The sequence below is a fragment of the Serinus canaria genome, chromosome 4 (genome assembly GCF_022539315.1).
Source record: "Serinus canaria isolate serCan28SL12 chromosome 4, serCan2020, whole genome shotgun sequence".
Lineage (NCBI taxonomy): Eukaryota > Metazoa > Chordata > Aves > Passeriformes > Fringillidae > Serinus > Serinus canaria.
The window spans coordinates 23,988,272-24,014,459 of record NC_066317.1 but is presented as its reverse complement, the minus strand read 5'-3'; the positions used below and the strand labels follow the sequence as shown (position 1 = coordinate 24,014,459).

The 26,188-nt window shown below is 39.8% G+C and overlaps 2 protein-coding genes across 7 annotated transcripts in view; one reads left to right on the top strand and one right to left on the bottom strand.

The window, feature by feature from the left end:
• Positions 1-7,638, bottom strand: part of GSTCD (glutathione S-transferase C-terminal domain containing) — a 45,921-nt gene extending 38,283 nt beyond the window's left edge. For 2 of the 5 annotated variants that reach the window (XM_030238762.2, XM_030238765.2), the window contains exons 1-3: positions 7,556-7,638; positions 3,430-3,861; positions 1,780-2,241 (exon numbers count right to left, since the gene is read on the bottom strand). In XM_030238762.2, coding sequence (XP_030094622.1) covers positions 1,780-2,241; positions 3,430-3,840 — 873 coding nt within the window. In that variant the 5' untranslated portion in view covers positions 3,841-3,861; positions 7,556-7,638. The other 3 variants (XM_030238764.2, XM_050973531.1, XM_050973530.1) reach the window with 3 other exon arrangements.
• Positions 7,613-24,740, top strand: INTS12 (integrator complex subunit 12). Of its 2 annotated transcripts, none has more exons than XM_030238766.2 (8): positions 7,613-7,755; positions 9,133-9,286; positions 13,842-14,005; positions 15,806-15,952; positions 16,435-16,622; positions 20,355-20,514; positions 21,815-21,967; positions 23,784-24,740. In XM_030238766.2, exons 3-8 carry the CDS (start codon positions 13,850-13,852, stop codon positions 24,363-24,365), a joined length of 1,386 nt encoding a protein of 461 aa, XP_030094626.2. In that variant the 5' UTR covers positions 7,613-7,755; positions 9,133-9,286; positions 13,842-13,849; the 3' UTR covers positions 24,366-24,740. The 2 variants fall into 2 exon arrangements, with proteins under 2 accessions (XP_030094626.2, XP_030094627.2); XM_030238767.2 differs by lacking the exon at positions 7,613-7,755 and adding an exon at positions 7,762-8,416.
• Positions 24,741-26,188: the final 1,448 nt, after the last annotated feature.

The following is a 26,188-nucleotide window of genomic DNA, read 5'->3' as shown; positions in this document are numbered from 1 at the left end:
AATGAGGATCTGAGCTTTTGTTATACTTCTATTAATTTTCAACAGTTACAACTAATAGAAGGCATAACAAAGGTAACCTCAGAATGATAACAGCATTGAAATGAGGTAATGAAAAACAACCCTTCAGCTTCATTATCTTACTTTTGGTAATTATAATTACAATCACCTAGTCAGGTCTCCTCATATTTATAGGATGATATTTTCCAGACACATACTCACATAAGACTTCATTATTATTCACACCCTTAATTCAAAGTGGAACTGCAACTACAGTGATTTTTTTAAACACAATCCAGGAAGTCCAGCTATACAAGTGACAAATAGCACTTGAATACAGAATTGAACTCTGGGACTTCCATCAACAAGAGCAGTTTCAACTCCCAGCCTGCAAGAAGCTTTCAGATGCAAGTTTTTCAATTTTGATGACAACTGTAGGCATCAAGGTATATTTGCTTAGAAAATGATCATTCACCAGAGAACAGAAATAAACAAACATTATCCCAGAGCTCTTGTAAATTAGGTAAAAATGAAATTGAAAGCCAGGTTTTCAGGGAATCCTTGGTGTGAGCTAACACAAGTGTACTGTAAAATACCTAGTTCATGAGCTGCAGAACACCAGGGCTCAAGGGTAACATATAAAAAGTCAATAAATACAAAATTCTTGGCTGCTCACAGTACATCCACAGAATGATCCCAACCACGGTGCTGAAATCAATTGAGCACCTGATGCAAAAATCTTCTCATGCCTAGCACCAGTAAATCAAATATTACTCTAAAAAGTTATGCTCTTATTTATAAAGGTCTTGGAAAAACAAAGGCTGAAGTACATTAAAGCTTTTAAAATAGCAAGAAAGCATTTTGTCTTCATACTTTTGTTTAGTATCATCCATACAGAAGTTGCTGTTCACCTCCAATTATGTGATTTGCAGAACAAACAAAGCAGATGTGAATTAAGAAGCATTTCTGTAAAATAAGTCATCCTCTCAATTCAAAGGCAGCATATTGCTATCATCATAAAGAAATCCACTGAGAATGATTATAGTGGTTAAAGAAGTTATAAAGTGAACATTTGTCACATTATTAATATTCGATAGTCATTATCTTTATTTTCGAGACTGTTACCCTCAATCTGACTAACAGCATCTTCTCCAGGAGTTCCATTTGTTTTCAAACACCATAAGGGAGATTTGGCAAACCAACTTGCAAAATCAAAGTGCAAATGTTCCTGGAATAGACACCAGCTTAGCTGTAAATCTCATAGAGTAATTGTAGGAACAGAACTGTAGGAGGCAAACTCATTCTATCATTTTACTGTGATGAGAAATAAAGACATAGTTGTAATTTCCTTAAATCTCTCCCATGCATCTATCCCCATAAAACTAAATACACAGATTGTGCTGAGCAAGATTCTTGCACAGTCTTGCCACAGAAGTTTTTTCCCACTGTAGTACTAGTTTTTAAGTTGAGCTCAAGTCACCTGTACTAGTATTTTTAAATTATTATTTTCTGGGCAAATTGGTGCCAAAATATTTCAGTAGAGTACTTTAACAGTTAACAGAGTTTACTAAACACTGATATGCTTTGTATCCAGAAGTAACTTTAGTGACCTCACCAATCCCTGGTTTTTGTGTTTGTATAAAAATAAGACAAATCTTTGATTTTGGGTTAAGGTCGCTTTGGAAACACCACGATATGTTCAAATTAACATATTTTACAACTTTTAGGTTCTTAAAAAACATACATGACACTAATTGATATTTGCAGAATTTGTCAGCTTACCAAGAACTGATGGATGCATGGCAAAAGCACTAGATCTGCCACAGTAAAATAAAGCCCTTCTGCAAAAACGTGGTCCAAGAGTGGAAGGTCAGAGGTTTTTGTTCTCCTGATGTGAGGGGCCTCCCTGTTGATTGCATCTGGTGCTTCCTGGGCAAGTAGTTTGGAGAAAGCTACACTCAGTTCCAAACTTGAGGGTGGATTTTCATGGTCTTCTCCTGGTTTTAATTCCTCTGTTGCTTCTTCACCAAGCACAGGCACTGCAGCCTTGGCTCCTGCCTTCTGTTGTTGAAGTTTCTGCCTTCGAATTTTGTCATCGTTATGTACTCGGACAGGTTCTCCAAGCTTCCTTTCCAGCAGTAAAATGTCAGGAGGAATAGCCTGGCAGTGCTCAGGAGAGGCTGTCAGAAATCTTTCAACAGCCAGAGGTATGCTGATCTCACAGAGCCTGGTCCACTGGCTAACCTGTCAAATACATTTCCTTAATTAATGTCTCTACAGAAAGAGAAACAAAATCCAGGGTAACTTTTGGTTACTTTGGTTACTCAATCACTTCAAGCAAAGGAATTCCAGCTTTAAATACATTCTTTGTTAATCTTAGAAGCTCAAGATATTTCTGTATTGCTACTACAACAGCAGAGTTAGGAAGCTAAATCTTATATATAACAGAACAGTTATCCAGTACAGCATATTTTTATTTCCTTATTGACATAAAATTAGGGTGGCTGTGTCACTCCTAAGAAACAAAGCTGTGGCATGGTGATCAATGGCAACCATGGAAACAGCATCATGCCAGGGTGGACTTCTGCCTCCTGAGATGCATGAGGAAGGCAAGTCTAGATGGATGAGCTGCCAGATGAGCAAACTGCCACGTGATAAATGGACTGACATCTCAACTCAAAGGGCACTGCTGGTTAACAGCTCCCACTCTACCTGAAGGCCAGCTAGGAGTGGAAATCTTTAAGGGTCTATGCTGAGGCCTATCCCATTTCATCATCTTTACCTGAAGGGGGGAGATGGAATATACTCCCATCAAGGATGACAGGGAATTGGGAAGAGCAGACAACAAATTCCCAACAAACTCCAAGGCAGAGCTGCTATTCACATGAGCCTGCACAGACTACAAAATGAGCTGAGAGGAACTGAAGTGAAACTCAGAATATCCTACACTTAGGAGGGAGTTATCCCCTGGAATGGTACAGGCTAGGGACTGACCACCTGGCCAGGTAGCCACTCTGCTGAAAAGACACTGGACAACCTGGTGAGGATAAGCTAAACACAAAAGCCACCTTGACAGCGAAGGCTAACAATATACAGTGCTCTTGAAATCAAAATCAGCAAGAAATTAGGTATTTCTTAGTTTACTTCAAACTTTATAACTCATTTATACTGCTACACATGAAGCAAAGATCTAACCTACTTTTTAACATTAAGGTTATTTTTGTGCTGCTAAAAAGTAGTATCTTCAAAAATAATTATTTTTCATCTTTGTGCCAAAATACAGGTACTTCTCCATAGAAAAAATTGCATTTTCTAAGCAAATTAATATTTTACTAAAAGAACTTACTTAACATCAATATTAAGAGTCTACTTGAGAGCATTTAATGCTTATTAAAGAACCAATCAATGTATCTAAAAGAGAGACATACTCACTTCAGCACAGGCTTTTAAGCAGGTCTTCTTAAAGCCCAAGAGTTCCAAAAGCTCCTTTTTAGATGGATCTGCCTCAAATGTTTTCTGTATTATATGTCTTAAGACCACAGAAAGCCCAGCTCGGCAGAATTTGTCATCTTTCACGACAACAGCAGGCAAACTGCAGCTCTGCACAACCACTGGAAGCTGACACCTGGAGATTAAGTGGACCTCGAGGTCGCCAGCGAGGTTTTTTGTCAGACACTGTTCACCCACATCTTCACCAGTTGGCACTAAGAAAACTTTAAATAATTTGCAGTCACAGTAGGATAGCAAAAACAGTGAGATAGATGTATGAAGAGGGAAGATACTGTCTCTGTGCTGATGAGAAAAAGCCAAATATAAATGTTCTTCAGCGACATTATTTTTCATCTTCTTCCTGAGATGAAGTTCCTGAAATAGAAATCAGAGTATGACATCCATAAAAGAACACAGAATTAAAAAAAAAAAAGTTTTAAAACAATTTAAATCACTGGTTCTTCCACTATCTGCTACAACTGATTTTAACATAAAACACTACTAAAGACATCTTGCATGAATAATTGGCAGGCCCCTTTCTGAGAGAAAAGAATGATTTCACATCTACACTGTCTCTTCACATACAAGATCATGGATAGGAAAATGATCTCTGTAAATTTTTATTTTTTTTTACATTTTAGAATATTTCTGACATATCTAAAACCTAAAGAAAATGTTTCATTTTCAATTTTTAAGTGCATACACATTTTAAAGCAAGGTTTTGGTTTTTTACATTAAAATCTCTCACAATATTAACCATGCATTATAAAAAAAACAAGTTCCCAGGCACGTATCTACAACAGCCAGTTCCCTAATACAAACATTTGTCTTTTTGTAAATGCTAAAAGGCATTTATAGCAGATATTTAGGCCATGGGGAATAATATTGGTTTCTGTATTAAAATTTAATCTAGAGTTGGGTGAGATAAAAACTGAAGGACTCATAAACATTCATCTCATGATACTACATGAACACCTCAAACACACAACTACTTTAAAACAGTCCAATTCAAAAGTAGCAAAGCTGAAATGAGTATCTTCTCAGTATATTAAAAACCCACATTAATTTTCCTTACAGTGGGTTGAAAGCTACATTTTTCCTACTACAGTATTCCATAGGAGTTTAACATAAGGCACTGATGCAGTAATTTTTCTGCTCCATCACTCAGCAGGATTGCCCATTACCTGAGAGATGACAGGTGGCACTGAAAAGCCTCAGACACTAGATGGCCCTCTTACCACAAGCGACACAGGCCACAGCTCCAGCAGTGAGGAAGAGAAATTTAAATGTTGCTAAGAGGCCAGAATAGGGTTTTATACACATATATATAAAGCACGAGTGACACTGAAACAGCATCACTCTTTCACATTACTAGATTAATAAGGTCTTGGCACAATTACAATTGCTTGGATTTTTACAAATGCAAATATTTTAAAATTAAGGTTTAATTTGATACGCCTTGATTATTCAATTTTTTTTTTTCCATATAGACATGTACATCACACTTACTACTTTGCATTACCTACCACAGGACCAAAACAAATTGTCTAAAAAGAGGGAGTAGAAGAATAAAATCAAGTCCACCTGACATTAAGAATACTAACATCTGTAACAGTGACATTTTTAAACCATTAAATGCCAAGAACAGTGGCTGTGCTACCAGTACTGTTGCTTTTCTTTAATTAGCACACTGCCACACAAAGAACAGGACAGAAAACAATGCCATACTTCACCACAAGATATTTTATTTGGGTAAATCTTGACAGCATGGAAGTTGAGACAGACTCTATATCCTAAGTACACCTCTGTGGTAGATATCATTCAGAGAGGTAAATCAAGAAGAGTTACTGCTACCATAGTCACACCCATAGCTTCTAGCATTTAAACTGCTATTCTCAACTACAGTGTCTCTTTCAGTATTAAAAAGTACTCTTATATGCATTTGGGTTAATATTTTTGTTCTCCATGTGAACTCAAAGAGCTCACAAGTCCATCTTTTGCTGGGTATACAAACCACCCAGACATGCACATTCACCATATCACTCAATTTGTTCTTCTAGTTGATGTTCCTGGACTCAGTCAGCTATTTTGGTCATTTTCATGCTATGCAAAACTGCTAAATATTTTGGTAAACTCTGACAAGGTTTCTATTTCCAAAGTATATAATCCTATAGTTTCCACCTATTAATCACCCATTCTCACCATTTATTTTTAAAAACTTCTTACAAGTAATTTTAACAAACTGGGCTTCCATAATGACTGCAAGTTGCTACTTTGGTCATTATGGATTTATTTGAATTGTTTTTTATTCCAAACATTTCTGTCCCTCCACCACACCAGTAACTGAACATTTCACAGACTTTCCTCTCAAAGACCCTTGCAAGGTGAAAGTTTCCTGTGTTCCTGTTACACACGTGAAAAAGCAGAAGCACAAAGAGAATTTACAGTTCAGTGTCACACTGGAAGTCTGTCCTAGGGCAAGCCAAAAATTTGGACATCTTTCCTTAAGGGCTTTGTTGTTTGGTTGGCTGTGAGATTCTGGGGTTTTTTAAGATCAGTCTCTGACAATGAAAATTACAGATAGGCTAATTTTTTTCTCAAATCTCTCACAGAAGAGAAACTAAAATAATCTGTCCAGAAGTTCAATAAGTGACTTTACCTCTGTTTCCTGTGAGAAGAAAGGCCTTCTTGAATCACTTCAACTGAGCTGTACACCCTTACACTGCCATACCCAACCCCTCTCCCCTATTTTACTTCTGAGAATTCCTCCCAACATTTTGTCTCTAAGCACTGACATTATAAAGTCACTTCCTATATTTTTTGTTTCCAATACAGGTGCTTTTCTGCACTGGTTCAGCTCTGCAGAGTCTAAAATCCTTGTGGATTTATGCACAGATTTTCAATTCAAAGACTTGACAGCCCACCTGGTTGCCCATTCTCACTTAAGTCTTTTCACAAAACTACTACCCATCCATTAAACGTGTTTATTAATCCCTTGGCAGCTTACTGAGAACAAAAGCAGATGCAAACATACCCAATAAAATGAAATGTGCAATACAGAACTAACCAAACTTATTAAGACATCGCACTATGTGCTCACAGTATTTTTCCCAGCACTTTTTTCTCTAATTGGACCATAAATTCTGCAGGAAGAGATGGATTTTTATTCTATTGGCTGTATTTACAGTTGCCACTGTTTGAAAGAGGGAAAATGAAAAGCAATGATTAATACAGGATTTACATCAAAACCTAAGAGACAAAGACAAATAATGTTGCCTTAAAATTATAACTAATATATTTCACTAGCAGTGCTGCTTTTTACCATTTTCTTTCCCCTTTCAACATGCTCTAAACAGTTAAACTTTAAGTTTCACTCAGCTGCCCTGTTAACAACGTAATAAAGAAAACACTGCTTTAAAAACAAGTGTTCCCCATAAAAATTTAAAGACAAATAAATAACTACATAAACATCCTCTTCCTTTTAGTTCCTGAAAAAGATCCTATTCATTTGTTGATGACTACACAGTAAAATGGAACTTCTGATAAGCAGGCACGTTAGAATTCGAGAAATATTTAACACAATGCCACTTAAAAACGCGGCAAATATTTAACTTAGTGCAAAGCATTATTTGTGCTTTAAGGCACACAACTTGGGAGCCCGGAGTTACATTTCTATCCAAGCGATCCATTTACTGGATGCGTTCAGGGCCACCCCTGCACAGAAGGGGGAAGCACAGAAGAGTTTCGGACCCGAGCTTCAGGCGACTCTACGAATGAATTGAAAGTTGGGGACGGTTCTGGAGAGCCAGACACGGACGAGACACGGGGATCGGAGCCGGGACCCCTCGGGGGACGGAGCCGGGACCCCTCGGGGGACGGCACCACACGTCTGAGCTCGGCTGCTGCAGAGAGAGACTCCACCGAACCAGGGCTCCCTCGCAGACCCGCTGGCTAAAGGCTCTGTTCCCAGGTGCTCTCGGTGCCCAGGTAGCACTGCCAAACCAGCCCCGAGAGTTTGCCGCCACCACCGTCCCTGGATCCTGCCCTTTCTCCCGCTCCTTTTCCTTACCCCGGCCCGGCCGCTTCCGCCCCGGCTCCGCCCCTTCCTGCACCGCCCCGGCCCGCACGCACCGCCCGGAACTGCCGCCCGCCGCCCGCGCTGCGCGGGGGGACTGCGGTGGCGGCGGACCTGCCTGGGCGCCTTCTTCTTCTTCTTCTTCTTCTTCTTCCTCCTCCTCCTCCTCCTCCTCCTCCTCCTCCTCGTCTCCGGTGAGACACCATCGGGCGGGAAGAGGGCACTTGAGAGGAGGAAGAGATGATCGGGAGGAGGAAATTTGGGGGAAGGAAGAGGGCGATTGGGAGGAGGCAGAGAGCGACTGGGAGGATGAAGGAAGAGGGGAGCTGAGAGAGGGAAGAGGGGATTTGGCAAGAGGAAGGGGGAATTTTAGGGTTGGGACGGGAAGAGGGGCTTGGGAGGAGGGGAGGAAGAGGGATTTAGGAGGAGGCAAAGGGGTTTGGGAGCGGGGAGGAAGAGGGAGATTGGGAGAAGGCAGAAGGGTCTGGGGAGGAGAAAAGGAATTTGGGGGGAGGAAGAGCAGGTTTGGGAGCGGGAAGAGGCGTTTGGGACGAGAAAAAAGGGGTTGGGACAGGACAGTAAGGGTAAGTTTAGGTGGGAGAAACAGGGTGTTTGGCAGGAGGGAGTGAGAGGGATCCCTCAGGCACAGCTGGCCGCTCTCCCTGGGGCCCGGGTGTGTTTTGGGTGTCCTGCGGGGCCCGGAGGGAGCGGCGGCCGCGCTGTCCCTGTGGGACACGGGGGTGCCAAGGGACGGCCCCTCTGGGCACACGGCCCTGAGGAAGTCCGTGCGGGGCAGTAATGATTGTAGCAGGGTGGTATTTTATTCTTTTGAGCATTCTAAAGTGATGCTTTCAGGTGAGAGGCTTTTCCTTCCTTCCTGGTAAAAAGAAATCCCATGGAGAAATTTGCAGCGAGTTGGTTGTGGAGGGTCACGTTGTGGCTTTGGCATAACTGTTTCAGAAATTAGTTTTTAACTAAAGTTTGCTTCTCTCTCTGAGAAATTACTGGGAGGATGATACCCGGGAATTTGTACACTTGATAAGTTTCTGTGTGGATGTTGAGTAATGCAAAAGTGAAAACAGTAGTGGAGGTGTACTCAGTTTACCAGTGGATTGAGCCAATGAGCAGTGATGTGTTGAAATGTCTTCAGGTCCATTTTCTGCAGAATATTGAAGCTCAGTGGTAGCAGCAGGGCTTAGCAAATCTCAGTTGGGCAGCTACAATTATCACAAAATACCCTGAGTTGAAAGGCACTCACAAGGATCATGCCATTTATCAGGAAAAGGATTCACAAGGAAAATATGTCACCACTGCTGCATGGAATAAGTTTGTTAGTGACAGCAGACCAGATCGAATAGTTGATGTCTTCTTTGCCACAGACTTGACCTGTAAGATCTCCCAAGGCCTTTTGCCACAAGGCAGAGCTTAAGGAGGGGAGGAACTACAAGTTGTGGAAGAGGATTGAAGCAGGATTTTTCCCCTGCTAAGTCCATGGGCCCAGGTAGACTGCATTCAAGGGTGCCAACAACTGACATTGTCTTCACAAAGCTGCTTTCTGTCATCTTTTAAAGGCCATGAGACTGAGGGAGATCCCAAAGACTGGAGAAAGGCAAATATTATCTTCATAAAGGGCAAGAAGGACAAGCAAGAGAACTACAGACTGGTCAGCCTCATTCCTTCCTGCTGTGGAAGGATCGTGGAGGAAGCCATTTGTGGCATAAGAAGGTAAATACTGGGAAGAGCCAGATCTACCAAGGATAAATCATGCCTGATCAATTAGCGTGTCCTCTGTGACTAAATAGCTAGATCTGGAGGGGGAGGGGGTGTTGGATACCATCTGCTGTGGGCTTAGAGGGATATAATGGAAATTTTCATTTACCTAAGAATATTATTGGAAAGATAGAGCCAGTCTTTGTACTCACATGCACAGTGGGAGAATGAAAGACAACACGACTTCAAACCTCCAGTTCAAAGCAAAGAAATGAGGACAGTGAGGCATTGGGACAGGTTGCCCAGAAAGAGTTTTTACATTCCTGTCTTTCTAGATTTTCAGGATCCAGCTGGAAAAGTCCTGAGCAAGCTGGTCTGAATTCAGTGTTGACTTTGCATTGAACAGGAGATTGCAGAGGGTGACCATGTGGGGTCACCCCATGTGGGGTCCCTTCCACAAGGAATGATTCTGTAATCCTGAAATAATTCACTGTTTCTGTGGAGAAAACAGCAAATATAGGGCATTAGTGTAATTTTTTAAATATTGGATAAGCTGGTTACAGTGATATTGATTGGAATACTAATTTAAAAGAACATTGTAAAATATGTTGTTGAATAGAATGTAAAATTAAGGATGCCAGTACTGGTAACTCCATAGCAGGAGATCTTATATGTGTCTCAAAAGATTCTTTGAAGATGATGACAAGGAAATTAGAACTGATTAATACAATTGTTCTCATTAATACAGTTATCCAGACTACTGAAGTGCATGAGTTTTGAAATGTCCCATGTGGAAAGTTACTGAGAAATTATCCTGTCATAAATCAAGTGCTGCTTAAGATACTTAAGTAGCAAAAACTGAAAATAGAAGTTCTTTTTTTTTCTGCTTTTATGATTTTCCTTGATCTATTTTCTTAAGACTCATTAGATCTGAAAGTGACCTGTAAGAGGCATTATTGGAAAATAAGCAAAATCTGCCACTGTCACTCTTAATAGCTGCAGTCAGGAAGGAGGTAAATTCTGAGGAACAAAAGGACAGGGAAAAGTGAATTGATTATATGGTAGTAAATGAAAAACAATGTAATGAGTGTGTTGGAAGGAATTATAAGCTGTTGATTCATGTGACTGTGTTTTAAGGTAACTGCTACATATCTTGAAGGTAGCTGAAATGGATATGTGATGAAAGGCCTTTTAATCATAAGTGGCACTAAAAATAAAAATATTGATGAGTCTATAAAAGGATGGCGTAATAGCAGAAGTCCATAATACCATTGCAATGTAAATAGAAGAGGTGTACTTTCTTGGAAAAACATCTTTAGTAGTACACCTGCCTCAGAAAATAATAGGAATAGGAGCTCAGACACAGATGGTTTAAAATATGACCATATCTGAAAATGTAATGGAAGTAGATCCATTTCGCTGCAAGTTATGATGAATAAGATAACACATGGGCAGGTATGGAAAACAGATGGCAAATGAGTGAAAAAAAGAAGAGGGCTCCTACACCCTATGAATTCTAAGTTAAAACCTTGAAAGACCATGTGTTCTGTAGAGTGCCCAGTTAAGGTTGATTGTATTTGGCAGAAGGCAATAGTATACTAAAGAAATGAAAGAATCCTAAACTTCTTGGATATTTTAAAAACAACAACTCACTGAATGACATCTATGTTTCCCCATATATTTAAATCACTTAGAATAGTCCACCCTGGGAAGTAAAAGAGACCTTGGTTGAGAAAGGTGCTTTTAGGGTTAGGCTGATGGGGGAATGCTGGGTTGCAAAAGGGTCTGCTAGCTTGGTGCAGAACCATGTTCTGCTCAGGGTTCAAGGGTTTTAACACAGCCCTCTGATCTCTCAACTGCATTATCAGTCTAATGCAGAAAAGACAGTATCATATTTACTCTTTTCTAAATAGCATTTTAATTTTTATTTCCTATACTAAGATTCCACTTCAAGAAGGAAGTCAAGGAGGTCTGTCTTGCAGAATAGCCTATGGCGTCATCATTGAAACACTCTGCTGTCCTTGTCTCAAGGCTTCACATTGCTGTATGCTGACTTGACTGCCAGAGGAGCAGTTTGTGCAATAAGACATGAATGAATGAAATTGGATCCTAGGTTTATAAGTGTCAGTCCACTGTTTGATACTTGAAAACAGTTCACAGTTTGAGCTGCCAATATCTGGAAAGGGCCACTCCCAAAAGCAATAATTTGCCTTTGGACCAGGACAGACGTTGTTAGTAGCCTTTTTGACAGCAGTGTTATTATGGTCCCATAAGGAGAGCATAGTTATCAATTTGCTTTTTTCAGATGATGCTGTTTTTGAGACAGTTATTGATGTATTCATCTTTGAATATGCTTCCCTTCTCTAACTCACTAATAGATTTTTTTAAATTTGAAAATGCATTTCTAAACTGAGCAGACTTTAACTGTTTACTAAGCCCAGTTTCCTCTCTTCTCATGAGAAATTTCTTGTGATATCTTAGTCGTAATTGTAGTAGCCTGGGACATTATAATTGTCCTCAAGAGCAGAGAAAGAATTGCTGCAATAACATAGCAAATAAAGGAATAAATATGGAGAACCCTTTTGAAATTTGGGGTTTAACAGTTCCTTTCAATATATGCCTTTAAAAAGCTAGAGCTAGAAACAAATCTAGGAAGTGTTACCTTCAGAGAGATGAAAATTCAATTATGTTTACTTTTATTCTCAAAATATTAGAGAATGCCTGTGAGTGGCTGTTGAGGCTGCCTGTTTCTCATGTACACAAGTATATATTCCTAGCAGAATTCCTCTTTTGCTCAGAGGAGAACTTGAACAATTTTTTTAACAGGGAATTCTACAAAATTTCTGAAATTAGTGTATCAATTCTGAGGTTTTCATTCAACAGAGGGTTTAGCAGAGTCCTGGTTTAAGAGTGTGTGGTGCTGACACTTGGAAGGCATGTTCACAGAACAAAGAAATGTGGGACATAATCTACCCACAGATCTCAAGAGCAGCCTGAACATTTATCAGAGGTAGATGGATAAAGAAAAGAGGGTATGTGCTTTCTGTGCTCTGTGAATTCACTTTTTGTCATCATCAGAGAGAGACCGAATTGCTGGGACAGGGCTTGCACTGCAATCTGTGCTTGATTAGTGGTACAGCTGAGTAGCTGTACCACTAGAACTTCCCGGCAGAAGTTCTGTGACCACCAGAAAATGATTTGTCAAGTAGCAAAGATTAAGGAAGAGAGAGGAGGCTCTTGAAGAGGTTTCTTAACTCTCTGCTGGGTCCATTGATAAAATCCCTATGAAGTTCTGTACGTTGAACTCCTTGATGATCTCAGTCAAGGGATTCTCTGGTGTCTCGGGAAAACTCAGCATGAAATAAAGCTTCCTGGGGACTTGTAGGCAGGTGTTGAGGGAGCAGCCTGCCAGTGCTGGTGTTTGGGCCAGAGAGGTAAACGTCCACTGCCATGAATATGAAATGGAATTCATCAGCTGAAAAAGCTGTCCATATAGTGCTTTTGATGAAAGAACTGATGAAAGGTTTTCAAGAATGTCATCTCTTATTGTAGGTAAAAACGAAAAACGCAAACCCACAAACATCCTGGTGTGTTTTAAATGAGACTTTTAAGGATTATTAACAATAACAGTTCTCATACATTTTTAGAAAAGATCAGGAAACTTCCCATGTTATTTCTTAAATTATTAATTGTCATTTACTGATTTAAGTTAGGTATCAATCTTAGCAGGAACAATTTCTTATGTAAATGCTGTTCCTCAGAGTTTTTTAAAGCAATTAACATAGTGCTCCAGAGTGCAGGAATATATTGCTACGAGGCAAACAGTTTTTTAAAGTCATTGTAACATTTTCCTCAGTTTTTTCTATTTCCATGGACACTGTGGCATCTCTCAGCTCTGGATAGTCATTATCTGACATGACACTTAGACTGTCACATGAGTATGTGGATAGGTCACAATCTGAATTACAAATTTTTTCACTGTTTCAGCTAAATTTAAAAATGTATTTTTCAGCTATATATATAAATCTATATATATATATATATGTACACACACTTAGCTGTTTATATTTTACGTGCTACAATGAGCTGTTCTTTTGAGAAGTTTCAAAAGTTAATTTTTCTACAGGTAAGATTTTTTCTAGTTGCTCTTCAATGATCAATGAGTTAGAAATCACTGTATGTGCAAAAAGTGTTAAGGAGAAGGGTGGTAATTGCTTTTCTTGAAGTTAATATTTATTTTGCATACTTTTCAATATTTTTATGTATGAAATATCAAGAATATAGTTTTTTTTAATTTACGTAAGTATGATGAGTTTCATTTCTGAATATCATATATGCCAAAGAATGAATTTGACATTTCAGATGTCCAGTCATATTCTAAGTTCTGCAGTACTGAAGTTCACAGCCATCTTCTAATGATAATTAATTCCCATATAATCCTTGCTGTGGTTTAATATAGTTAAATTTCAAAAAGAAAAGAAATATTCTGTTTGCCACATGCTGTTTGAATTATGCTCCGTGTGAATAAAGTTGTCATTGTTTTTCTTTTTTCTTTTAACTCATGTTGAAGACACAACTATGGCTGCTACAGTGAACTTGGAGCTGGATCCCATTTTTCTGAAAGCCCTGGGCTTTTTGCACTCCAAGAGTAAGGACTCTGCTGAAAAGCTGAAAGCACTTCTTGACGAGTCATTGGCCAGAGGAACTGACTCGAGTTATCGTCCCTCTCAGAAGGTAATGGTGTTGGGGAGCATGGCTCCTTTCTGTGTGCCTTAATAAAGCTCCTGCTATTCCTCTTTTAAGCTGAAAATCAGAAGTTGAGGAAAAAGTAATTATGGAATGTTCACATTCATCATTCCCCTTTTCCATACAGCATAATCCTTTCAATTAATGGAAGTTAATGGGAAAAAAATCTCTTTACCTTGTTGATCCACCAAGACTTAAAAGAGATATTCAGCATTATATCAGACTTGCTGTGTAAGGTGCACTTAAATTTACATATTTCTGCAGTTACATTTCAGAGCTAAAAGGTCTTTAAGATATAGATTACATTTGCCACAGAGAAATAAGAAACAAAATAAGTTATTTTCCAATAAAGCTGTATCTCTTTCCTTGAAATTCTGTTGATGAAATCATAGGAGAAAACCACCAAATGGTTCAAAGCAGAAATTATTTGCAGGCTGAAACCATTGCTGTCCAATGGACAAACATTACTTTTCATCCACTGAAAATCACTGAACACCTGCTAGAGAGAATATTTGACTCTGAGATGAGCGTATGGAAATAGCCAAGCGGGGACATCCTCGTGCTGCTGTGTATTGCCATATGGATAATGAGGTCTTGTTCTCCCCTAGGATGCCTGCATGTCAGCCTGCTGTGTTCTAATGATGGTCTGTATGCTGATACATTTGCAATATTTCATTTCTACGTGGCTCCAAATAACTGAAAGGCACTAGTACTGCTCAGCATACATCATGCTTTACTGTGTGGTCTAACTCCTTTCTGTTAACTCCCTGAAACCTAACACGAGTCTCAAAACTCTCAGGTGCCCTTCATCTCAGAGCTCAAAAAAGAAATGTGTGATTTAAAGAGGAAGCAGGGAGCAGAATAACCATGCAAAGAGGCTTGGGAAGCCAATTCTAATAACAACTTGGCTGGAAGTCACTTGCCCTCAGGTGAAACTGAGGCTCAGGCCAGAGGAAGAAATCTTTTGTTCTCTTTTCAGTATATATCCAATATCAGCAGGACTGCAAAGGTCAAAAATGAAAAAAAGTACAAGCATTCCTTCCCTTGCCTCTGCAGGCTGCAGGGCGAATTTGTGGTTCACCGTGAAATCCAAGAAGAGAGTAGGGAGCATGGGATTACCACAGTCAAGTCAAGGAACTTGGAGGGCTGAAGCTCAGGACTTAGGACCTGTCCCAGTATACAGCAGAGAATTGCTCCCATCTTACCAGCTGAGAGGGGGTACCTTGCTCATGCCTATCAGTGTGACTGTCACTCATTTACAGCCTCTCCTGACTATTATCCATTTGCTGACATTAATGTGTCATTAATGAGAACAATTGATTTCTGTTGATATCAAAATTTATTAATCTGATAGACAAATATGGACTGAGATTAAGAGGAGGTCAATATTTCTCTCCATGAAGGAATGAATTATTGATTGGTTACATCTGTTGTTGGCTTGTGTTTTTAGCTTATATTGAATTTTGTCCTTAGACCTGTCTGAAAATTCATGTTCATTACCTCTTTGAATTTTAAAAGCAGAAATGTCTCCTTTTTAATTAATGTTCCAAAGAGGATCTGTCTTTGGAAAAGGAGCACGTTTTCCTCAGAAAGGCGAGTGCAATTCAAACACTAATTTGTTGATGTAATATGAAAATATTTTACGAAATGTTTTTTGGATAGAAAGTGTATATGTAGATGATCAGTGTTTTATGGCATATTGTTTGCCTGTCCTGTTATCTCGCTAATTGCAAATTAGGTAGGAACTCAGCAGCAGAATTTGGCTTCAATTTTTGTTTCTGTTTCCAGGAAGCAGAGCAACCAAAAGTATCTGTCACCAAACCCATTAAGCAAGAGCCTAAAGCTTCATCCAGTTTGCCTTCTGGCAACAACAATGGCAAGCCCACTGCATCAGAAAAGGTGAAAAAAGAAGCAGAAAAAAGATCTGCAGATAAAGTAAGTTATTTTTGTTCTCTAGTGAAATAACTTGGCATATTATCTTCAACTCATCTAGCCTGTGAGCTACAATAGCCAGTCATGTTGCCATTTAGGCAGTCTAATAAATGTCTTCTTGTAATTATCCTGTGATTGTTTTCCCTGCTCATTGTGGGGACGTTGGACTTAAGGGATGCCTTCCAAACCATTCTGTGTTTTAAATCCTAGGAGATTATCTGATAAAAGCTTACTAAAATGTAACGAGTTGAAAAGTGATATTCTCAAAGCTTTTTCAAGGATTTTGAGGTGAATTACAATAAGGGAGCTTGAGCTTCTAGTTCATAAATATTTTGAAGAAAATATGTAATTAAAGAAAATTCATTGTGTGTATGCTGCATAAAGTACACCTTCTTATACTGCTGATATAACTGTTCCATTTTAACTCATTTTAATAATCTGCTAGTTTGTTGCATTTTCACATTCTGTGTGTGTGTGTTTAATAGACAAAAGGGGATCCTGCTGAAGGAGCTGATGCACCAAAGAAGCCCAGGGTGGAGAAGCAAGAGGCTCGATCCTCTCCTATTACAGTTCAGACAAGCAAGGATTTATCCATGCCTGATTTATCTAGCTTTGAGGAAACCAGTGCTGATGACTTTGCCATGGAAATGGGATTAGCCTGTGTTGTTTGCAGGTAAGTCAACATTGCTTCTTTCCAGCTAGGTTTAGTTACCTTTTTTTTAATTGAGTTAATGCTTCTCAAAGTTTTCATTTCAGAAATAACTTAAATCACTTAATATCCAAAATTAATTTAAGGTTCCTTCGTGAATAAGAATGGTTTCTTGAAAATGGAACTTTTAGAGAGTGAACGAGCTTTTCTTCTGCAGGAAAGGACAAGTGAAAATAAAACTAGATAAGATGCAAAACCTATCATGACAAATACATTTTTCAATTATTGAAAAACAAAATATTAATGGCTAGCAATAAGCATTTTTTAAAAAATCAGTTCTCATCTGAAAGCACTTTTAAGTGGTATTAATATGAGATCTGAATGTGTTGCTCTTCTTTTCCTAATAATTTGACATTAGTTTACACATAGCCGTGTTTTATCAGCAAATATATCTTGCAGCGAAGACAGGTTGTTTTTAGGTTCCAGTAAGGGCTCTAAATCTGGACTTATTTACTGGTACTAGCAGTCCATTTCTTGTTAACAGATGTACAAAATACTTTTGAATAGCCACCTGAGGATCAAGTCACCCACACCAGGATTTTGTTTCACAGATCATTTATATCCTTCTTAGGCCTCAATGCTGCCAAAAGGAGCAGTTTGGCTCTCCCAATTTTACCTCCTTCCCTGGACTGTTTAGGGGGGTGTATTGCCAGTACAGTTTGTGATCAGCTGAATCAGCCCTTGGATCAGCTCTCCACGTGGGTTTTTCAGTAGGTTTGGGTTTCAGTCAGCTCAGTAAGAGCAAGTGCTTATGCTGGCACGTGTGTGCAGAGCCACGACAGAGAAGAGGCACAGGCCTTTGGGCAGCAGTATGTATTTTAGCTCAGCTGGGTCAGTTGGGAAGTGGTGTGCTATAATATGATTCTTTCATCATTTCCATGGTTATTCCTGTTGTGAAGATAGGGAAGTGTTGTCAATGCACAGAGGATAAATGTCTGTAGTTACAGATGATTATACCAGTGACCAGTTGGGGTCTGATGGGTTATCATGTTACTCCCATGTGTTAGATCAAATATTTAGTTTCTTGTTATAGACATTGAAAAAGGCAGAAGTATATAAATATCTGAACTTTACCTTTTTTCCTGCAAATTCCATTTTTGCTGTCTCCTAAAAGAGGCAAAGCCCCATTCAGTGGTATGTTAAAATGCTACTAAAAATAGTAAGGTATTACCTTATTTGGCAGGAGGGGATAATGAAGTTTCATTTATACAGTCTTGACTGCGGTGGATGATTAATTCTGTGTCTTCCCTGGCAAAGAAAAACACTTGCAGGCATAATGAGAAATGCCTGCAAAGTAAGGAAACAGAAGAAAGAAAATGCAACTCCTGTACCCACTGTAGCCAAGACTTGGAAAGGCACAGGCCAGATAATGTGGCTCCATTAGCTGTTCCACAATCTGTGTTTATTTAACCTGGCTGCTGAAGCTTTGCATGACCCGTTCATGGTCACCAATGTGAGTGTTCTTGTAAAAGATATGTCTGCCCTGGCTAACTAAAATATCTCTGATGCCAGACAGAGGGAGAAGCACTGCTGGGGAAGGAACAGCTCATTAGAGAGAGTGGCAACAGTCACCCCAACACTCTGCATTGTTTTCATTTTACATGGAATGTGCTGAAACTGATGTCACGTGGTTCTCTATGTCCAGCTCACACTGGACTAGATGTTTTTCAGAGGACTTGTGCTTTAAAGTTCTGAATCCAGCACATTGGTCAGACAGTATTCCTCTATTTATTGCACCCTTTTTAGGGTAATACCTTGAGCAAAAATAATAACATCCCTGTATGTTTTTAAAATTGCATCTTTTAATAACTCAATCATTCTAACATTTGTGAATGAAAACATTTCAAATTGCAGAGTAGGTAGAGTTCATAGCAAAAGAGTTGATATTTATATTGCTTGAGAAGGCAAGCTAACAAGAACCCAGCTGTGGGTTCACAAATGCAAAAAAGTGTTTTTCAGTATTAACTATTCCTTTTTAGAGATGTAAAAACTAAAGCAGAGGCATGAAATGTTTCTTCAAGATTTGCCAAGTGTCAAATGTATTTTCATAGTGATTAGGAGTAATTAATGTTAATGCCTGTGGTGTTTTTCTTCTTGTTCTTTTATGTCAAGTTAGTTGTTCTTTTTTACTGAGTTAGGCCTAAGGAGGGGAGGAGTATTAAAATAACTTAATCCTCTCCAGTACTTGTAGGCTGGGAAAAGCAGGACAACTCACCAGTTATGGAGGCTCCTCAGTTGTACAGAGGAAATACTACAGGAAATACTACATGAAATTTGTAGATAATAGTGAAGTTTTCCTCCCAAAAAATTATTTTTAAAAGACTGGTTTGGAAATAACAACATAATTTTCTATGAATACTTGTTTGCTTGATTGGTTTTTAGTTTTCAATACTTGTTTGTTTTAAAACCTAAAAAATCATTAGGTATGTTTCTTAGTTATCTTATAATTTAAAAGTAAGTGGTTTAACTTGTTTCTGAGCATGAAGAGTTCATAGGTTTTTAATCAGTTGGGGATTGGTTTTTGTAGTTTTAAAATAGGGTGAGTCTCCCTCCTTAAGACTCCTTGTTCTGTTCCAGTTTATTTAGGAATAAAAAACAAACAAAGCATCTTTTAAATATGCTGAGTGTAAAATAATGGACCCTAGAATTTCAGAAAGGTTTCCCTTTCTGTTTTTTAAGTAGCCTGTTTAAAAGAGAAATCTTTCTTAGAAAATGTTCCAGTACTTACATGGACAATACCTTCAGACTTTGTTTTTCTGTTATATAAAGAAATAAGGGATTACCTTTCCCCATGTATCTACAAATAGAGTTTCCATGGTTACCTGGGTACCTGCTCCTCGGGGATATGAGCAAAAGCAGCTTAGCAATTAAATAGCTTGATTTGTCATCTGAAAGAAGGAATCGTTAGGAAAATGGTATTTGGGTAATTCACAGGCAGACTCCCAGCCATGTATATATCACTAATGTGTCATTTATACAGCGTGATTACTTTCAGCAAGGCCCACACAAAATGAAGCCCTCATCACCAGCTTGCATGTTTGCTTCAAGGCAGGACTGCACAATTAATCCTTTCTATTCCATCTCTCCATGATTCTGGTATTATCTCAAATTCCACGTGTCTGTTTATGGGGTAGAGACCAAAAGGGTGGCTAATAAAACATCTTCAAAGTAGCATAGAGCTTGGGTGATGATGCTTTTAAATCCTGCAGCAGAAAGCACTCCTACATGCTTGTCATTGAGAAATTATTTGTTCTTGAACTGTATTGCTCTGCAGCTGACAGCAAAATTACCCAAATGGAGACTGTCCCTCATATGCTATTATAATGAGGGAGTTGTAATTGGTGTGCTGTGATGTATTCATAAAATGCCCAGGTGAACCAAACAGGCAAGACTTACATCTCTGAGCTAAAAATCAGGCAGGGAAGTGAAGACTGCCATATACACGTTTACTAGAATGGAAGTCTTCAAATCTCTTGAAAGAAATTGCCTTTAAAAAATACCAAATTTCTAAAATGTTAGTTAGGAAGAACTGATACAGGAAGAAAAGGAATACATTCAATTTGCCACAGGTAGAAAATATATGTGAAAGAAAAAATATTTTTTATTTTTTATCTTAAGCCTTGCAAAATTTTCAACAATTGGATAATCCTCTAAGTGCTTTCTCCCATAATCTGTTCTTAACTATTTGCTCTGCAGGCAAATGACAGTTACTTTTGTGAATCAGCTAGTGGAGTGTCAGGAGTGCCATAATCTCTACCACCAGGATTGCCATAAACCTCAGGTGACAGACAAGGAAGTGAATGATCCTCGGCTTGTCTGGTATTGTGCCCGCTGTACCAGGCAGATGAAGAGAATGGTAGGAGTCAGTTTTTTGTCTCATGGGAGCACTGTTTGAATACAGCAGGCTATTTCTACTGTGTGAGAATATTTCCTGGGTTAGACAAGTCTTAGGAAGCATGTTGGAGAGCCATTTTTCTCAGCAGTGCTTCCTTTGCTGCAGCTGTGGTTTTTAATGTAGCATCTCAAAGAGTATTCTGTAATGCACTTCTTAAACAAAGCTTTTTAAAGATCAGAAGGTGAGTGAAGAAGAGTGAAATAGGATTGTTTCCTGCTTGGCAAGCAGAAGTTAAAACCTCTGTTTTTTTTATTTCAGGAGATACTCAGCTTTTAGTAATAGCTCTGCAGTTTAAGTGTTCCTCTCAGCTTTGGATATGAATGGTCCTTTTCCTGTAGGACAAGACTGCCAATTTCAATCTGATGTGTTGAATGCTCTCAGGGTCAAAAATAAGCTGAGGGTAGCACATTCCACTTAAAAAAAAATAAAGGCTTTTTTTTTTAATATTTTTATCTGCATGACTGAACAGTATCCTACCAGATTCCCACTCATCTCATTATGAGAAAGAAACATAAGAGCTTTGAGTGAATGCAACATTGTTGACTTTACTTCTAATGTTTTAAAATCACGCCCAGAATACAGAAAAATACAGCAGAAAATGTGTTTTGAAACTATTCTTTGATAACTGAGCAAGTGTTATCTGTTGAAATGGCTCCACTAAGAAACAAGGAAAGAAGGCAAAGTAAGATCCTGGCCTAGAATGTACCAATACTGACTGAAATATATGATTATTGTGATGATCATCAGGCCTTTGAACTCAGAGGTGTGTTTGCTTGAGGTCAGTTCCTGCACAAGGTAGCCAGTTTAGCCCTTGAGCAGTTGCCTTCAGTATGGCCTTTCCTTTTTTTGTTTTGGCATGAATTCTGCCATTTTGCTTGCCACTTCTTAGCCGGCTCTTGCAGCCTACATCCCAGTGCTGCTGGGCTATGTCCTTGCCTTCTGCAAGTTCACCTGTCTGTGCCTTGTTCCTGTAAAGGCCCAGTGCTTTCCTGCTCTCCAAGTGTCAACACTGCCGCTCTTTCCACACTGAAATAGCAAGCTCTGTTCAGGTTGCTTTTTGGCTGGACCCTGTCCTCAGTACCATACCCAGCACATGTCCACATCCCCTGTTGCTTCATTTCTCAGGGACTATTAAACCTGAAATTGTAAAGGCTAGATTGCAATCTTAAAATGCTCATGCTTTTTGTTAACAGTCAAAGCAGTCCATGTTATGTGGCCCATAACTTATTCAGGGTGGTTTTTTTCCTACCTACTTACACAGGCTCAGAAGACACAAAAACCACCTCAAAAACCAGCTCCTGCAGTGGTTTCAGTTGCACCAGCTATGAAGGATCCATTGGTCAAGAAACCAGAAATCAAGTTAAAGCCTGAGACCCCACCAGCTTTTCTGGCATTCAAGAGAACAGAAGTCAAGGTAATGTAGTTTAAATTTACCAGAGGAAGAGTTTGTTTCACTGCACAAGTAATAGGGTTTTTTCAATTAGACCAATCTTTTCACATAAGATCCATAATTGAAAATAGTCATCAGTGCACTATGTGGACTGAGTAGTACCAGAGCATAGTGGGTTTGCATCAACACTGAAAGAATGGGGGGAAAAAAACTCACTTCACGTGTGGATGCCCCATCCCTGGAAGTGTTCAAGACCAGGCTGGGTGTGGCTCTGAGTAACCTGGTCTAGTGGAAGGCACCCCTGCCTGTGGCAGAGAGGGTTAGAACTAGATGGTCTTCAAAGTCCTTTCCATTCACAAGTTCAGTTCACAACCTGAACCACTCTGTGATTTATGGATCATATAAAATGCGTTATTTGCTCTCTCTAGCCAATAACTTATGTGTATTTTGACACTTTGAAGGCTTTTTCTCATGGCAACAGTGGCCTTGGCTGTGCTGGGTTTACACTTGAATTTGATGGTCTTGAAGGTCTTATCTAGCCTAGATGGTTCTGTGATTCCATTGTAGGGAAAGTGTTGCTGACTCTGTGAGATTTAATTTAGGAGCTTCTTAAATATAATCTGATCTAGGGGCTGGCATTCCTGCCCATGGTAGGAGGGTTGGAACAAGATGATCTTTAAGGTCCTTTCCTGCCCAAACCATTCTGTGATTCTCTTCTTTGATTCTGTGTTGCCTCATGTTTCTGTTTTTCCAAGTTAAATTATTGTCAAAAGGTCAAATTGGTCAAAGGTGGTAAACCAGAAGCAGTGTAATAAATAACAGAGTAGTCTAATAAAGCATGACCCTTTCTTAGGAAAACACAGCTTTATCTGAAAATCAAAGCAATTATTCATGTGCTCAAAGTTATGTTTGCCATTGCTCTGCCTGGATGCTAACCATCATGAATACTAGGATGGGTATTGCTCTAGCACTTAGGCTTGTGGATGACTTTTTTCACCTCAATGTGCCTAAACAGGTTGTAAGACCTGGGGCCTGATTTCTTCCATCAACTTTACTGTTTAGAAGTTGAGTGGGTATACTATAAAAGGAGTATTACTTGAATAGAGAGGTTTAGTTTTTGTTTTGACTCTGCCATTTGATCTAACTCTGATTTAAATCAACATATCATCCTCACCTGAAGCCTGGGGATTGTAGGGTTTATTAAGGTGTGGGAACTTGGTTAGTGTGGATAGCACAGTGCTTCACAGGCAAAGGGAAGCCATGTTTGCAGAAAGTTTGTCTTTTGCAGTACCTGAATGGGAAAAGACTATAGGATAGTAGGGTTTTTTTTTCATTCTATCCATGGTACAAATTGCTAAGAACCAAGAAGAAAGGAAACAGTTTGGATCCTGCTCCTTTGACAGTTTCTTAAAATAAATGCAATACTTAATTGCTCAGTGTCTGATTATTGTCTGAGCATCTGTCAGCTTGTTGAAAAGTGACACCTGGTAACAACAGTAAATAAATACAAAGGAAGCCAAGCCACCACCTTTTATATAGTTCACAAATTTGGGCTTTTGTTGTTTATGGAGGGATCACAGTGCTGTGTGGTAGTCTGCTCAGTGTACAGAAGGAAGGGGAGAAGGGACACTATGTTCTGTGTGCCTGGGAGATTGAACATTGGCTGCACCTGGCATCCTTTCCTGTTCTTGTTAGTACTTTCCAACTGTGGTGACCAGTGATGAAATATTGTCCACTGGGTGTTCCTGGGAAAAGAACTGAATCAGAGGTTCAGTGTATTCCTGCTGCGGTGTGTTACACAAATAGATGCTGCTATAATAGGAATGCTTATTTATTTTAGACTTCAGCAGCAGTTTCGGGGAACTCTGCCAGTACAAGCGTTTCCTCTTCAGCAACGAGTGGCCTTACAGGATGGGCTGCTTTCGCAGCCAAAACCTCCTCTGCCAACCCATCAACTGCCAAACTGGGATCGACGGCCCAGAGTGCCGGCGGGAAACCTGCAGCTTCTTCAAATAACCAGAAACCCGTGGGTTTGTCAGGGCTGGCGACTTCAAAGACGGGACTGGGGGCCAAAATAGCTTCTGCCAACAACAGCGCTAACCCCGTGCAGCTGAAGCCTCCCCCGCCGCTGACCCTGGGCAAGACGACGCTGAGCCGCTCGGTGAGCAGCGACAACGTGAGCAAGGCGGGGCTGCCCAGCCCCAGCAGCGCCGCCCCCAGCACCGGCGGCCCGGCCGGCGGCGGCAACGGCGGCAGCGGCTCGGCGGGCAGCAGCGCGGGCGGCGCCGGCAAAGCCGCGGCTGACACCGGCAACCAGCCGGCCTCCCTGAAGGGCCCCACCTCGCAGGAGTCCCAGCTCAACGCCATGAAACGGCTACAAATGGTCAAGAAGAAGGCTGCTCAAAAGAAGCTCAAGAAGTAGTCTGGCTGCTTGCTGATGTTGTTGGCTGTGTTCCGTGTGACAGTGGCGTCGGTGTTTTTCTAAAATGAAATCCCCCAGGTACTGTACTGAAAGAGGTTAAATCAGGGAAACCCAAACCTTGTGTAATACAGAAGGTCGAACTTTAATAATTCTGGTATTCCTTCTGCCTTTCCAAATCTGTGAGTTGAATGTGTTAGAGGAATTCATTATTACATGCTCCTGGTTTTGTAGCTCAAAGCACTGAAACTTGAAATTGAAGATGGTGGGTATTTTTTAATATTAAAACCTCCAGATTTGTGTAGATACTTAATAAATTGAACTTGCTGAAACCATCGTTCTTAAATGTTAATAATAAAAGGATTATTAATCTGGGAAGTCATTGCCACTCTTCTTTTGCCCCATATTCCAATACTTAAAATGCTTCAGATGTTCAATATTGTGCAGAGTTTATTGCCTCAAATTATAAAGCTTGTTAGAGGAAAAAATACTTTAATTTCAAAATTTAACTGTTCAACAACAGTGTATTTAGATTGAGATTTTTGGTTTGGCAGTTTGCTAAATTGGCCTGTTTTGGTTTTATACAGTGAGAAACTTCGACTAAAAAGAACAGAAGAGAGTCAAAACTGTCTGCAAGTTTTCTTAAAATGTAGAGAACCATCTTGTATTTGAGAAGTAACAGGTACTCCAGCTCTCCACTGTTACCCCTGAGCTGTTCTTCATGGTTTGTGCTCCCTCTCTTCATCCCAGCTGCTCCAGGTTGTGTTCAGCTTAGAGTTGGCTCAAGGTGGGCACTGGAAAATGACTTTGAGTCTTGCTCTCTGTGGCCAGCACCTGGCAACTTCCCACCATTCCTTCTGTGTTGAGTGGAGCATCTCTAAACATGAAAGGATCTTGGACTGAATTGGGTTTGCATGGCCAGTTTTATTTTCTCCTTATTGTACTCTGATTTGATGGGTAATAAGTCACATTAATCTTCCATTATGGTAATTAGTGAGTGATCACTCACTCCCCTTATCCTGACCTATGACCCTTCCATCTTATTTCCTGTTCCTCCTACCCAGCTGAGGAGGGGAGTGAGTACAGAGCAGCTGGGGTGGGCACCTGACATCTGTCCATGGTCAGCCCACCACACAGACTGGCATAGGTAGGTGAAAGGTACTGTTTTTCTTTGCCATCCTGTATTTTAATAGTGTGTGTAAAGCTTGATACGTGTTAGCTATCTCCTATACCTCATTTCCTTGCTCCACAATTAAGATTTAGGCTTAAGTTCCTTAAACAGCCAAAGGAATAGTTTCATTTACTCAGGATTGCCTCAGCTGCCTGGAAAATTTGCATATTTTTTCAGCTATTATTTCCTGTGGTGGGGAAAAAAAGTAAGGTTTTATCTTTGTAGTGCCTGCAGCTTCCAGGGCTGTGTAAAAATAACAGCATGAGGAGGAGGAATCCAGAGCTTTTACTGCTTTTTGATCAGCCCATCCTTCCTCCTTTCCAGCACAGAGGGTTTTTAATGGTAGCATAGTAGGAAAAGACAGATGCAGTTTCCATTAGCAAACAGAATGCATATTTTCTTCCTAAGTGTTAATCAGAAGACTGTTGCCTACACTAAGAAGTAGTGTGAAGATAGATTCTTTAAATGGCCAAGTGTTCCTATGTGAAGTGTTCATTCCAGTAGCAAAACCTGCTCCCAGAGGAGTGTTCAAGGTGCTAGGTGCCTCTGTCTTGCCTCTGAACATACATAAAGCTTTGCTTGTGAGAGTGCAAGAGCTTACATCTCAACTGTGCCCGTTACTTTAGGTACCACCAATGGGGTGAACACAGGCAGA

What these genes read in the sequence shown, in the direction of transcription:
- INTS12 (XM_030238766.2), top strand. Translation starts at nt 13,850, where the DNA reads ATGGCTGCTACAGTGAACTTGGAGCTGGATCCCATTTTTCTGAAAGCC. An exon ending in CCAGGCAGATGAAGAGAATG is followed by an intron (nt 20,515 to 21,814) that starts GTAGGAGTCAGT and finishes CTACTTACACAG; the next exon opens with GCTCAGAAGACACAAAAACC. An exon ending in TCAAGAGAACAGAAGTCAAG is followed by an intron (nt 21,968 to 23,783) that starts GTAATGTAGTTT and finishes TATTTATTTTAG; the next exon opens with ACTTCAGCAGCAGTTTCGGG.